General features: G+C 34.6%; 1 protein-coding gene across 3 annotated transcripts in view; it reads right to left on the bottom strand.

Moving 5' to 3' along the window:
* The window catches only part of LOC110455039, a 32,025-nt gene that overhangs the window by 14,065 nt on the left and 5,392 nt on the right, over positions 1-12,568 (bottom strand). Inside the window, exons 1-6 of one of the 3 annotated variants that reach the window (XM_021504929.1) lie at positions 12,266-12,525; positions 8,315-8,398; positions 4,909-5,196; positions 2,414-2,533; positions 597-734; positions 63-338 (exon numbers count right to left, since the gene is read on the bottom strand). In XM_021504929.1, the coding sequence (XP_021360604.1) occupies positions 63-338; positions 597-734; positions 2,414-2,533; positions 4,909-5,196; positions 8,315-8,390 (898 nt within the window). In that variant the 5' untranslated portion in view covers positions 8,391-8,398; positions 12,266-12,525. Of the gene's footprint in view, positions 1-62; positions 339-592; positions 735-2,413; positions 2,534-4,908; positions 5,197-8,314; positions 8,399-12,265; positions 12,526-12,568 lie in introns of those variants that run through there. The other 2 variants (XM_021504930.1, XM_021504931.1) reach the window with 2 other exon arrangements.

Raw genomic sequence — 12,568 nt, 5'->3', positions numbered from 1 at the left:
TGAATTCATACGTGCGACACAATCCTAATATATACAGGAAGTAAATCTTAACGTAAACCAACCTGACAATGCTTTCTTCACAAGATCGAAATACACGTCAGTTACACCGAAAGCATATTCATGGACGAAATGTGGCTTTACAGAATCCAGGTGAGACACGTTGACAAGGAAATCGAAACTTGTGTCTGTGACCACCTGTTTAACCTGTATGTTGCCGTAAAAGTCCTGCTGATTGGAGCAATGCGTTGGTTGTCCCGATGGCACGCGAGACATTAGGACGGAGTTGTTGCTGTCAATGATCTGCATTCCGCAAGTCAAGATTTCAGGGGACCTGGTCACTTTTGACGACAGTGAGAAAAATAAACAGAAGTTCAATAAAAAATTACGGACTTGGAGTTTTATCATTCATTCAAGATCATGTTATCTCTTGGGGTATTGCTTAAGGTATTTGTTAGAGAGTTAACTTTTGCAATCTTGATTAGAATATAACTGAACATAATTATTTCAATGATATCACATATCAACACAACTGTATTTAGTCATTTATTGTGTTAATACACTTTTTCTATTTGCCGAAATTAAAAAAAAATACCTACATTCACACTTTGCCTGATTTGTATCATATACTCTCGTAAAGCTAGCGTCATCACATTCACAGTTCCTTGCGTAGTTGTGTGTGTCAGGACTACCACAGGTCCCGGGCCAGCACCAGCGGTTTTCCCAAGAGCAAGTTCCTAAGAAAAGCAACAAATACTCTTTATTATACAACATTTGTGCAGAGTCTTATATTAATGAATCGCAAAGAAATAACTCCAACACCTTATATATATTTACACTAACAGACTGCTCGTTTTCCCCTGATTGTATTGTTCTTTACCAACCAGGATATAGTGGATTCAGCCTTACTCACGTCAATATTACAACGTTCTTCGTTTTGAACCATCATATAAATCACGGGGTGTTATATAACCTGAATGCTAGAGTACTGAAATCGTGTTACCGAACCCATATACCTCACCTGTAACAGCTGAAATTTGGCCAAACATGTCAGGGACATATCCGCCGTCTGCATCATCCGATCCTTCGACATTGCGCGCCCCCCCCCCCCCCCCNTATCAAGTACATGTACAAAGTTAATACTTCGTTTAAGACTTTCAATAACTGTAGTAACTATTCTTTTGAGACATATAATCGGAATCGTAATACTTATAATAGCAATTGAGCTCTCATGCTATATGGATAAATACAGATGAGACGACTCTTTGTAACGTAAGTTTCTATAATACAGCGTTGCCAGGTAAACAATCACACTAGGTGAGTGTTACCTTTAAGTGACCGTCTTTTATCATAAAACAACATTTTCCGACAAAGAGCGACACTTTTTTACAATTGCCATAGCGTGTTATATAGACAGAATGTAATGACAATATTAAGGTAAGTTAATATTGCCTTCAAAACATTGATAAAACCATACAGGGGAGAAGGGCTTGTTTTGTGTAATTTACGATTTCAGCGGGAAATATCATCCTGGTCTGTGAAAATACCTTTCACCGGCATCATTGAAGCGTAGCTGTGCACTACAGTACTGTACAATTAACTAGATACTTATTCTTTACCGTCTTGAATATATTCCAGTGATCACCTGCTGGTTTAAATTACATTAAATCCCTTACTACAAGAGACAATGACTGCTCAATATCGTTCGTTAGTGTATTGATACCGGTGGTTTATGATAGATTTATTAATGGTTTGTGTATCAATACCGATGGTGTGGTGTAGACCTATTGACTATTTGTATATCGATACCGAGGGTTTAGGGTAGATTTATATAATGTTTATGTATCAATACCGAGGGTTTAGGGTAGATTATTAATGGTTTGTGTTTGATACCGAGGGTTTAGGGTAGATTTATAGAATATTGATGTATCAATACCGACGTTTTAGGGTAGATTAATAATGGTTTGTGTATCGAAACCGAAGGTTAAGGGTATTCTATTAATGGTTTGTGTATCGATACCGAAGGTTTAAGGTAGATTATTAATAGCTTGTGTATCAATACAGAGGGTTAATGGTAGATTATTAATTATTTTTGTATCGATACCGAGGGTTTAGGGTAGATTATTAATGCTATGTGTATCGATACCGAGAGTTTAGGGTAGATAATTAATGGTTTGTGTATCAATACCGAGGGTTAAGGGCAGATTATTAATGTTTTGTGTATCGATACTGAGGGTTTAGGGCAGATTATTAATGATTTGTGTATCGATACCGAGGGTTTAGGGCAGATTATTTATGATTTCTGTATCGATACCGAGCATTTAGGGTAGATTTATTTACTGTTTGTGTATCGATACCGATGTTGTTAGAGTAGATTGATCGATTCTGCTATATAAATCTGTAAAAAGTCACTTACTTGTACACGATCTTCCACCATTGTCCAGTTTGAACAGGTCAGCATCCCGACATTGTGTACACCACCGATCAGTGATACTGGTACATTGCGTATCTATGCAATCAGTTATTGTATCGCAAGCTTAAAGAAGATACAATAAAAGCGTGTTATTATAGAAAACGAATTATCTAACGCAATTTGTCACCGTCTGCAATGTAACGACCCCTTTTTCAATAGATAATAAACATGAAATATTAACAATAATCTATGTAATTGAATTTATCATTTTGAAACAAACAATGCATGTGTAATACATTACTTCCAAAACCTTGTCCCGCATATCAAATGAAATCAAGTCAGCCATGTGAACAGGTTTTTGGCAAATGTATTTTAGAAAGAGGAAATGTCTTTATATATCCACGCTAAGCTTGCAAAACATGACCAATGTTTACATTGTCTAGACGTTATGACATCGACGGTGACAGCGGGTTATTGTTAAATGTAAACAAAAGTCAACGTGGCAAATGTTTGCACGTATTGAAATAGACAAGGAATTATATTTTCAATGTAACAGACACACATGGGATTGTACCTATACAATCTGGTATTAAATACAGCATGCCAAATATGAGGTACACTTACCAGAAAGCTACATCATCATGATGCTAGACGAAAAACGTGGAAATCCAAACTGGTCTTTAGTACAGTTAAAACAGAAGGAAGGTACGTCAAACTACTTAATTTTATGAATTAAATCAATTAGAGGTAATGCTTTAAATAAATAAGAGGAAAACAGGTTTTAATGAAATAAGATATAACCAATACTTATTTGTATACTATGATGGAATACAAAACTCGAGATTCGAAAATGTTGAAAAAATAAAGGACTTCCGGGGGTCCTGTGCCTTCCTTACGAAAAGAAACGCCCATCATTTGTCGATAACCTCTATAACTGTTTGTAGAGGGTCAAACGAGTTAGCACTCTGACCTTAAGGGACAGGAACGTAAAAGAATTTCAAGTCTTTTCGCCTAGAACATTGCTCATTTTTATAAAAATTAACATATAAGCCGTAATGAAAACTGCCTTAATTTCGGATTTCCGAAGCATGAATTATGTTCCAACAAGGTTTCATCAGGTTACAGCAATGTTTTCGTTCACGTACATTTCCACAATAGTGCCCCCATTTTCAATGGTTACCATCACTCTAGCGGTTCGAGAGTGTTAAAAAACTCGGGGTCAGATCAGAGGGATATGTAAAGTTGTTACAACAGCTATGTTTGGATCTATACTGACGTGTTTGCAGTTATATTCGACGATGTAGGGTTTAAATCAACTCTCTGTAAAATGATATCCCCAGTTATGGTATATTATCAAACGTGTTTATAATCGCATTAGACTAACCGAGTTGACGCTTCACTGCATTTGACTGTAAGGTGAAATCAAATACAGTCGCAAGCTTTTGTTTTTTGTTTTTGTTTTCGGTACGGATTCAAAGTAGTTATCCGGTTCGATAAGGTTACGCCCCCTTCAGGAAAGTAGGAGTATTTCAACGACGCCATTAGGCACTGATGGAATATATTTAACGAAGTTATCTTCTTTTTGTCTTGCATTAGAGTATCTTCCTTCCGACGTAATTTTAATGACGCCATTAACCTTATGGCTTACCTTAGACTACTATATCAACTTTCGGCTTACTTCGAACTTAACAGGTTTTTTCCCCAGATTACTTTATTAACGCCAAGGCTTAATTTCGACTATGATATCTTCCTGACAGTTTAACCTCGCTTAATATTACAGTATTGATCTTTTAATAATAGTCTCCGATTGGTTAATCAAATAAAGGCCCAGCCATATAGTTTACTACCAAATACTAACAGTCATTTACATCGATTGTATTACAACTATTATTATTCTAACTTTTTCCACATTGATGTTAGGTTGTCTGATAATGTTAATTCAATCAAGCGCGATGTAATTTATACGTCTAGGCTTTTAATGTTTGTAAAAACATCTTACTAAACTAAGCACATAATCTATCACTAATCCATTGTACCAACAAAATGTATATTTTTTCATTCAAGCGTACATCTCCTTACCCATGCGTTTTAACCAATGGTTCCGACCGCGACATTCCTCAATTCAGTCTTCAGCATCTGTACCGACCAGTTCTGAAAACACGCGTCCGCCATCTTGGCGTCGGTAGTAACCCCCCCTAGTACACGCGCGCCCCCTGGTGAGTAGTGTCGCGGCGGGANGAGTAGTGTCTCGGCGGGAACCATTGTTTACCAATTGTCCTATGAAAAGGTTGTATTAAGAATGTCATTAAAATAACAATGAAAAGACAACCAAAAGGAACTTGGGTAAAACCTGTCTTTTTTCTGCATGTAACATTGGAGATTTCCTATTACATGAAACTTTGAACATATATATGTGACACATTTGTGTACCTTGACCAGTAAGGAACTAAACAATACGGAACATTTCCCGGTGTACGATATGAAATATTGCTACTCACTAGACACACAGGTGTATGAGATTCGTGCATATTTGTATGTGCCTCGACATGGATCTCCCGTCACAGAATTACTAGCGGTCACAGTACAGGTTTGTTTTTCAGCACAGAGTGCTTTGTATCTGGCGAAGGCTACCGATGAGGAGCAAGCTGTGTCCTTCATGGATTGGCCGTCTCGAACACATGTTTGTTGGTTTTTTCGACCGTAAAAAGCGCTCTGGATAACAACAACCTCCATCAAGGAGCATGACAGAGTGGCAGATTCATTCTCACAAATTAAAACATCTGTACCTGGGTAATACAAAAGTAAATAACAAAAATTTATTATTTTTTAATTTATTTTATAGATTAACAAATAAGTATTTATATTTCAAGCTTAAAATTTGATGCACCTGGAACAAAATTACGATATTTTCACATTTTCACATATTTAACATACCTGATCTGTTCTATTAAAATAATAAGTCTTTAAAAAAATCTACATATGTATTGTTCCAGGTTATGAGATACTTGATTGTATTTGAACCACTTGCTTAGATTTGTTAGTCTATTTAATTGGCCTATAATCCATTTTCGCAACGGTATGAGGTTATTTTCCAATGTGTCCCTACCCTTCCCTCTCGGTACCATTACCCGCGTCATCCTCATCCTCATCATCATTATACCATCTCCACATATGATCTTTGTCACTTAATGTCATTTATACAATGACATATTTTTTTCTTGATGACAACCCCTTTATGTTTTAATAGATAATGATGGTAGGCATGCTGCAGATATTATTAAGGAAGATCTTAGGAAAATGACTCTTTGGGCAGATAAACAAGTTATAAGTTTTAACCCAAACAGGACAAAATCATTTTTAATATCCATTAAAAATAACCCTGATGCAGCTCACTCAGACTTAAGACTCTCTAAAAGTGATGTCATTAATGTTAAAACTCATAAACATCTTGGATCGTTTTTGAACAGCCATGGCTCATGGTCAGATCAGGTTTATTTCATGTACGAAAAAAGTTGTACAAAACTTCAGATAATGCGAATGCCTAACCACAAACTTGACAGAAAGTCTCTTTAGATCATTTATAAGTCTTTATAAGACCAACACTAGAATAAGCTAGTGCTGTCTGGAATAATTGTACACAGAGTGAAAGTGATCTACTTGAATCAGTTCAATGATATTGTCTTAGGATAATAACAGGTTTGAGAAGAGGAACCAGTCATAATTTAATTCATAAGAAATTTGATTTAGAAACATTAAAAAGAAGGCGTACCAATCATCAGTGAAGTCTATTTTTTTAAGATACTGTAGCATGACTGTCCTAATCATCTATATTAATGCATTGTACCATATTTGAATACTGATACCAATCCTTGCCTTAGACACCAACTAATGTTTGTATCTCCTTTCTCCAGAACTAGTCTCTAGCATGATCTCTTTATTGAACAAGCCAGACTGTACCTTCCGACAACTCACTTCATTAGGGCAATTAAAACAGGAATTAATTAAGCAAAGCACACAAAACGTACAACCATCAAACTGTACTGACATTTTTGAATATGGTGGAGCTAAGAAATTTAATATAATATGATGTCAACTGCGGAATAATGTCAGTCAACTTAACTCAGATTTGTTAAAAGATCATCTAACTGATAACCCAAATTGTGCTTGTAATAATTGGTTAGAAGGTATAGGTCTTCCTTACTTGCCGCAGATATGCAAATGAAAGGCAAAATTTATTTCATTAATTATCATTGTACCACATATTGTATTATGTATCATTAATTTCCTGCAATTCTAGTGTAACTGGTTAATATGATTTAGAAGTGCCCTAACCAAACACTATACCTACCCTGTTAAAATCTCTGATATTCCAATGGTTCGGTCTACCCTGCATTGTGTCTACCTCACTGAATATATTACATCTTCAGTTTACATGCAGTATATGTTTAAAATGTATATCCTTCCTTATGGAAAGGGCTTTTATAGGCAATGCCTGTGCCCAATCCTATTGATAATTGCAATAATAAACTAATTTTGAAACGAAATAAATATATTCACATTTCATCATATTTATCATCATCATCGTCATGACACAGTTACACATAACCCCAATCAATAACATCCTTGTCTCTCCCGTTCAAAAATGTATGTTTCACCAAACGTGGCAGAAGCACGAAAGGAAATATCGGTAAATTCTGTTGTTCTCTTGGAATATATATAGCATTCAACAAGAAAACATTTATTTGTTTTTCATTTGTTAAATAGATATATATTTAAAGGAAAACGATAAAAAAATTGCTGACATTTGACGCCACATACTAATGACGTCACGGTTTTGAACGTTAACTCATCGCAGTTCTACTGATTGCTGCTATTAGCTGGCAAGATGTCAGTAATTATATTATATCAAATATGATGTGACGTAAATATCTTAGTGTATGTAGCAAAGGCGTACCACTTGTTCTTCCGTTTCTTCATTTTACTTTATATACAGTGAATAGAAAAACCCATACTGAAATCTTTATAATCTTCATATACTATAAGTTTTATCTTTATATGTGAGGAAAAAACATTTTGTACATCTTCACGGCTGTAAAGATGAAAGGTTTTATCAAATTTAACATAATCTGTCATTTTAAGTGAAATGTTTGGTTTTGACCATTTGCAGAACAAATTCATACAATATCTTTCAAATCTAGTATACGATATGTACCATTGATCAAATTAGTATTTTCCCTTCAATTATAGATTGGTCATTTTAAAAAAAAATCTTGTAAAATAAGTTCTACAAACAACAGACATCTAGTTTATTGACACATTTTTCAGACGCGTTTTTGTGTTGAAAATTGATCATAATTTGTTCAATAATACAAAAACTCGTTACATGAGATCAGATCAAAACGAGACTTCAACGTCATTGAAACATCAGAAGAGTACATTCTTAAACGAATTATTATATCCCTTTTCAAGGTCACAGAAGTCAAATGTGTTAAATCCTTTTTTTGATCTAGAAAATTACAGAGCCTTCTTGATTATTCGTTTCGCTAAATTAAAACATGTCTTTTAGAAGTTGATTTGCCTCTTATATGCGCCAAAATACTAACCATTTTGCTCATATATGACTATCGTTTTGATTATTTTATAGCTAATGATTTAATCCTGATTTTTTTTTAAATCTCCCAATTAAACAATATGTATTATCATGCGAGTCAATCTCAAATGCCTTTTATTTTTACTCAAATCATTGAAAAAAAACTAGTGCTATTCTGGTTACCTGTCTATTAGACATTTCCACACAGAAATACGTTTGTTTTTAATCCATGCAGCTTAGATTTTAAATATCATCCAATGAAATTGCATGTAACAAACAAATAAAACAATTATATTTGGTTAAATATTACTCACCGGATACAGGTTGTACAATACATAGAATGGCCACCGTAATAGCAACAGATGCAGCCTCCATTGTTTTATGCCTCATTGCTCACCCTGATACATAGAATGCAAAGATAATATTAAAGTTTGAACGTTGTGAGTACCAAAACATGTTTATATAGTATTGCTTTATTATGCATGTGTCTTTAATGATATAGAGGAAAACACTTTGCTGACCTTTATTTTCCCCTGAATGTCTTAAGAAAAACTATACGACACATCACATTAGTGACATTGGAACGGATCAGGGGTATATCTGCTTACTGAATTATGCTAACGTCCTATGATCTACCTGAACTCGTCAAATCATTTATGATCCTATTGGTTAACGATACAGAAGAAAGAAGACAAGGCTTCCCTACCAATAACCTGAAAAGTATGGAGGAATGGAGCAAAAAGTGGCTCCTATAGGTACACCTACAAAAAATATTAAAATATGTAACATGGAAAATCCAGCACACGGGATAACAGCTTACTATATAACGTAGTGCTAACCTATACGGAAATCGAGAAGGATATCGGAATAATGGTCGACACAAACTACACCTTTTAGGGCAATTTCAGTGAGAAAGTGAACATTAGCATGCGATGCTTATAAGGGCGTTCAATAATAAGGATAAAAAACAATCCTGCTGCTATGCACAACAGCATTGAAATATCTTCCTCCCTATGTAAACAGACTAAAGTAGCTTACGCTAATATACCGTTGTATTGTAGGAGACAGGATAAAAACTTATGGAACAATGAATGACACACCTGACTATATACAACTATATACAAACCAACATTCTCAAATCTTGGAAGGTGTCACCGCAAAGAATAGTAGTAGACGGAATTCCCAAAATAACGTGTCCACAGAAGGTCAAATCGGGCAAGAGATACCACATTTTCTCTTTAAAAGTGGCCAGAATATGGAACTGCCCACCAAACACGTACACATTAATAAATAGACTAGACGGGCATGGAAAAACCACTGGCTACTTTTCAATTTTTGCACTGAAATTGCGACATGGTTAACAGGAAATGAAAGACTACCATGGAATCAAACAATAAGTCTGGTGAAGAGCAATAATAAGTTCTTGCACGGGTCATCGACTACAGATAGTGTTGAGTAAGTGATATTTGTATATCGATAGATTTTAAAGCCATTTTATTAGGAATCTGCCAGATTTTTTTTTAATCTGATTAGACTTTCGATAAAGGAGGTGTCGCCAAATGGCCTTCTGGTGGCTATCACCGATAAGTAGTTTTTGCATGAATATATCTTGGGGTTATGTCATCATGATAATTATGATATGAAATTAAGGTCAGCTTGGAGATCTTTCCGAGATAGGAAGGGGTAATGTGGGGGACCAAAATCACCAGTGGCCTCTTTTTGACAACCTATTGTTATTTTTTTTAATTTCATTATACATGTAATTATGATGTATTGTAGCACTAAAACGGCAAATTAAAAAAAGACGAAATTATAATCAAACTTTCACGAGAATTAACCAACTGTAATGTTTGGCTTGTTAATTATAAATGATCTTTATACCTGGTAAAAACAGAATGCGTACTGTTTGTAACAGACAAAATGTAAAGAAAGTTGAAAACAAGATATGTAGAACAATTAAGACGTCAGATCCTGTAGGCTATCTTGGCGTTGATATTGATCAGTTTTTACCTGGATACGTCATTGCAGAAAACATGACTTAGAATATCAATTCTCTAATTTTTTTATACAGCCTATGTAAAGCTCTTCTTTTGGATATGTTTATGTAATATGGATTACTGCTGTTGGACCCAGTTTCATGGTTTACGCCAGAGATTAAAAGTCAGCAGCAAGTAGCACAGGACATATGCATACGTTTTATGTGTGATTAATGACCACGGACAAGAATTGATGGAATTGTTTTCAAATATTCGAAATCGGACGAAACAGTTAGCATTAAATCATATGTTTAAATTATTTCACGAAACATGCCCAGGCTACATCACAGAAAAAATACCCGAGAAATGAAGGTCTTAGATACAACACAGTGGGCCCTTTAAACATTTCGTTACCTTGCACAAAAGGTCAGACAGCTGAAAACAATTTTTTAGTGGTAGTAAATTTTGTTAATTTGGAATGTTTTAGCGTTTGATATCATGCTTGTGACCAACAAAATCAATTTACAGAAAGGAATAAAAACATATATTTTATATAGTCTTTTATTGCTCCATGACTACATCTAAATTTGGCCTAACGTGTGGTTTACATACACATGAATGAGTAATAACTGTAATTCGAAAGTACTAATGCATACCTTTTTGTAGAAATACTTTAGTTGTTTTTATATTAGGAATAAAGACTCAAGAATATATTATTGTGATAATTCATTGACGCCTAACATAATCGAACATTTTATGTCAAAACTAAGTTTGTTTAATGAACATAAATCATACTGATAACCCTACATATGCGTATGTGATAATAATGATAGGGAATATCGAATGTTTACTTAATACACAGACAATGTATGCATTGAACGTGTCGCAACGTTTCAAGACCTACTGGTCCCTTTGTTAGGCTATGACTTTACACAAACAATGTTCGTATTAAACATGTCACAACGTTTCAAGACCGACTGGTTCCTTTGTCAAGCTATGACTGAGTGAGCAGTTTGTATTTTTACATGTACAACGACGTGAAAAAATTGTATGTTTTTATGTAATTCGACCCGTTACATTTCGGCTATCGATAGAAAGCGTATACACACTGCATGCGTATTTTCATTGTGAAATAATTAAATCTTAGTTAGAAATATTGGGATCTTCTAATGATATGGAAATAAAGACCCTAACACCTCTATGAATGCTTGCATAGGGATGGAAAAAATGAATTAAATGTTAAATTCACCCGCTGAATGAATGTGACATCAAAAGAGATGGAAGATACAATTGGATTAGATCATTTTTAAAATGTTTTCCTCAAGAATTTATTTAACATAATGTAGTTTAAACTTTCCTCAATAACATCACGACCGCGCCATACAGCTTGAGAAATCATTAAAGAATATCACTTGAGATAAGTATTCCTTTATTTATAACACATGGTTTGTATGAGTCGACTTGGGTCAGGTCGAGGAATAGACACTTATTTATACCGAACACATATTGTTTTACTTCCTGGTGTAACTGAAGTGTTTAATAGAACAAGTTAAATTCAGTCAGGGCATGCAATCCGGTTGAGGACTGTACAATGATATATATATATATATAAATCTATCGAACGTGTATTTCTTGTGATATTTTGTACGTAAATACTACAAAGTATCGAGTGGAATTTAAAGGTTAGGAAGAAAGATTGATTTTAATAGTGTTTATGACCTGGCGCTACTTACGAAGTGTTTTGGATTGTAATTCCAACTTACACATGGATCACCATTATATCTACCCGTCTAAGTCTGAGATTTTGGGGGAGACGAATATAACAGTTGTTTGAGACGTAAGTAATATGTTTCATTCATATCATAATTTAGTTATGTAAATTTCTATATTTATAATATTACCCATTACTCGATTATTAATGATATCATACTGTAATTTAAACACAATACAATGTAGAAATGACTAACATATTTATATTTACTATTACAAATATATCTGTATTATTATAATCAATGTCTTTTTGTGATAAGCAACATTTTCACGGATAAAAGTCTTAATTAGAAAATCGATATTCTATAACTTCTTGTATGATTTCCCCCGGTGATCATCTCTTCCAGCTATTTAATCTATGGAAGCGCTGACATTTTAGTTAATGATTCGCTTGATTAACGCGTATGAATCTCGTTTAGCAGTCAAACCGATTATCCTTCTACCGCATGATGGTCCCGCAATTATATACACTGCGTGATCCGATCGGCAACCAATATGAAAAAAATCTAACACACTTACCTGAAACGTGGAAACGCCGCAGAGTTGGTTCTTTCTTCTCCAATGGCGTTAAAGTCGTGTATCACACATATATATCGCAGCCAATAAATCCCATGTAATTAATTTGTCGATTTCACGTGTATAACATCGCCACCAAACATGAGTATTCTTATGTTGTCTTAATCATATTTATGCAGATGCCTTACTTCACATAGCAAAACACATGCAAATGCCACAGTCCCAGATGTATCGTCATCAGTGTTTCATAAGTGAACTGTACTGTTGGAAAGATACGGGTAAATAACACTCATGCGATATCCAAGG

Source organism: Mizuhopecten yessoensis, unplaced genomic scaffold, assembly GCF_002113885.1.
Source record: "Mizuhopecten yessoensis strain PY_sf001 unplaced genomic scaffold, ASM211388v2 scaffold8123, whole genome shotgun sequence".
Lineage (NCBI taxonomy): Eukaryota > Metazoa > Mollusca > Bivalvia > Pectinida > Pectinidae > Mizuhopecten > Mizuhopecten yessoensis.
Note: the sequence above shows the minus strand (reverse complement) of the source record. Positions and strands in the feature narration are given on the sequence as shown.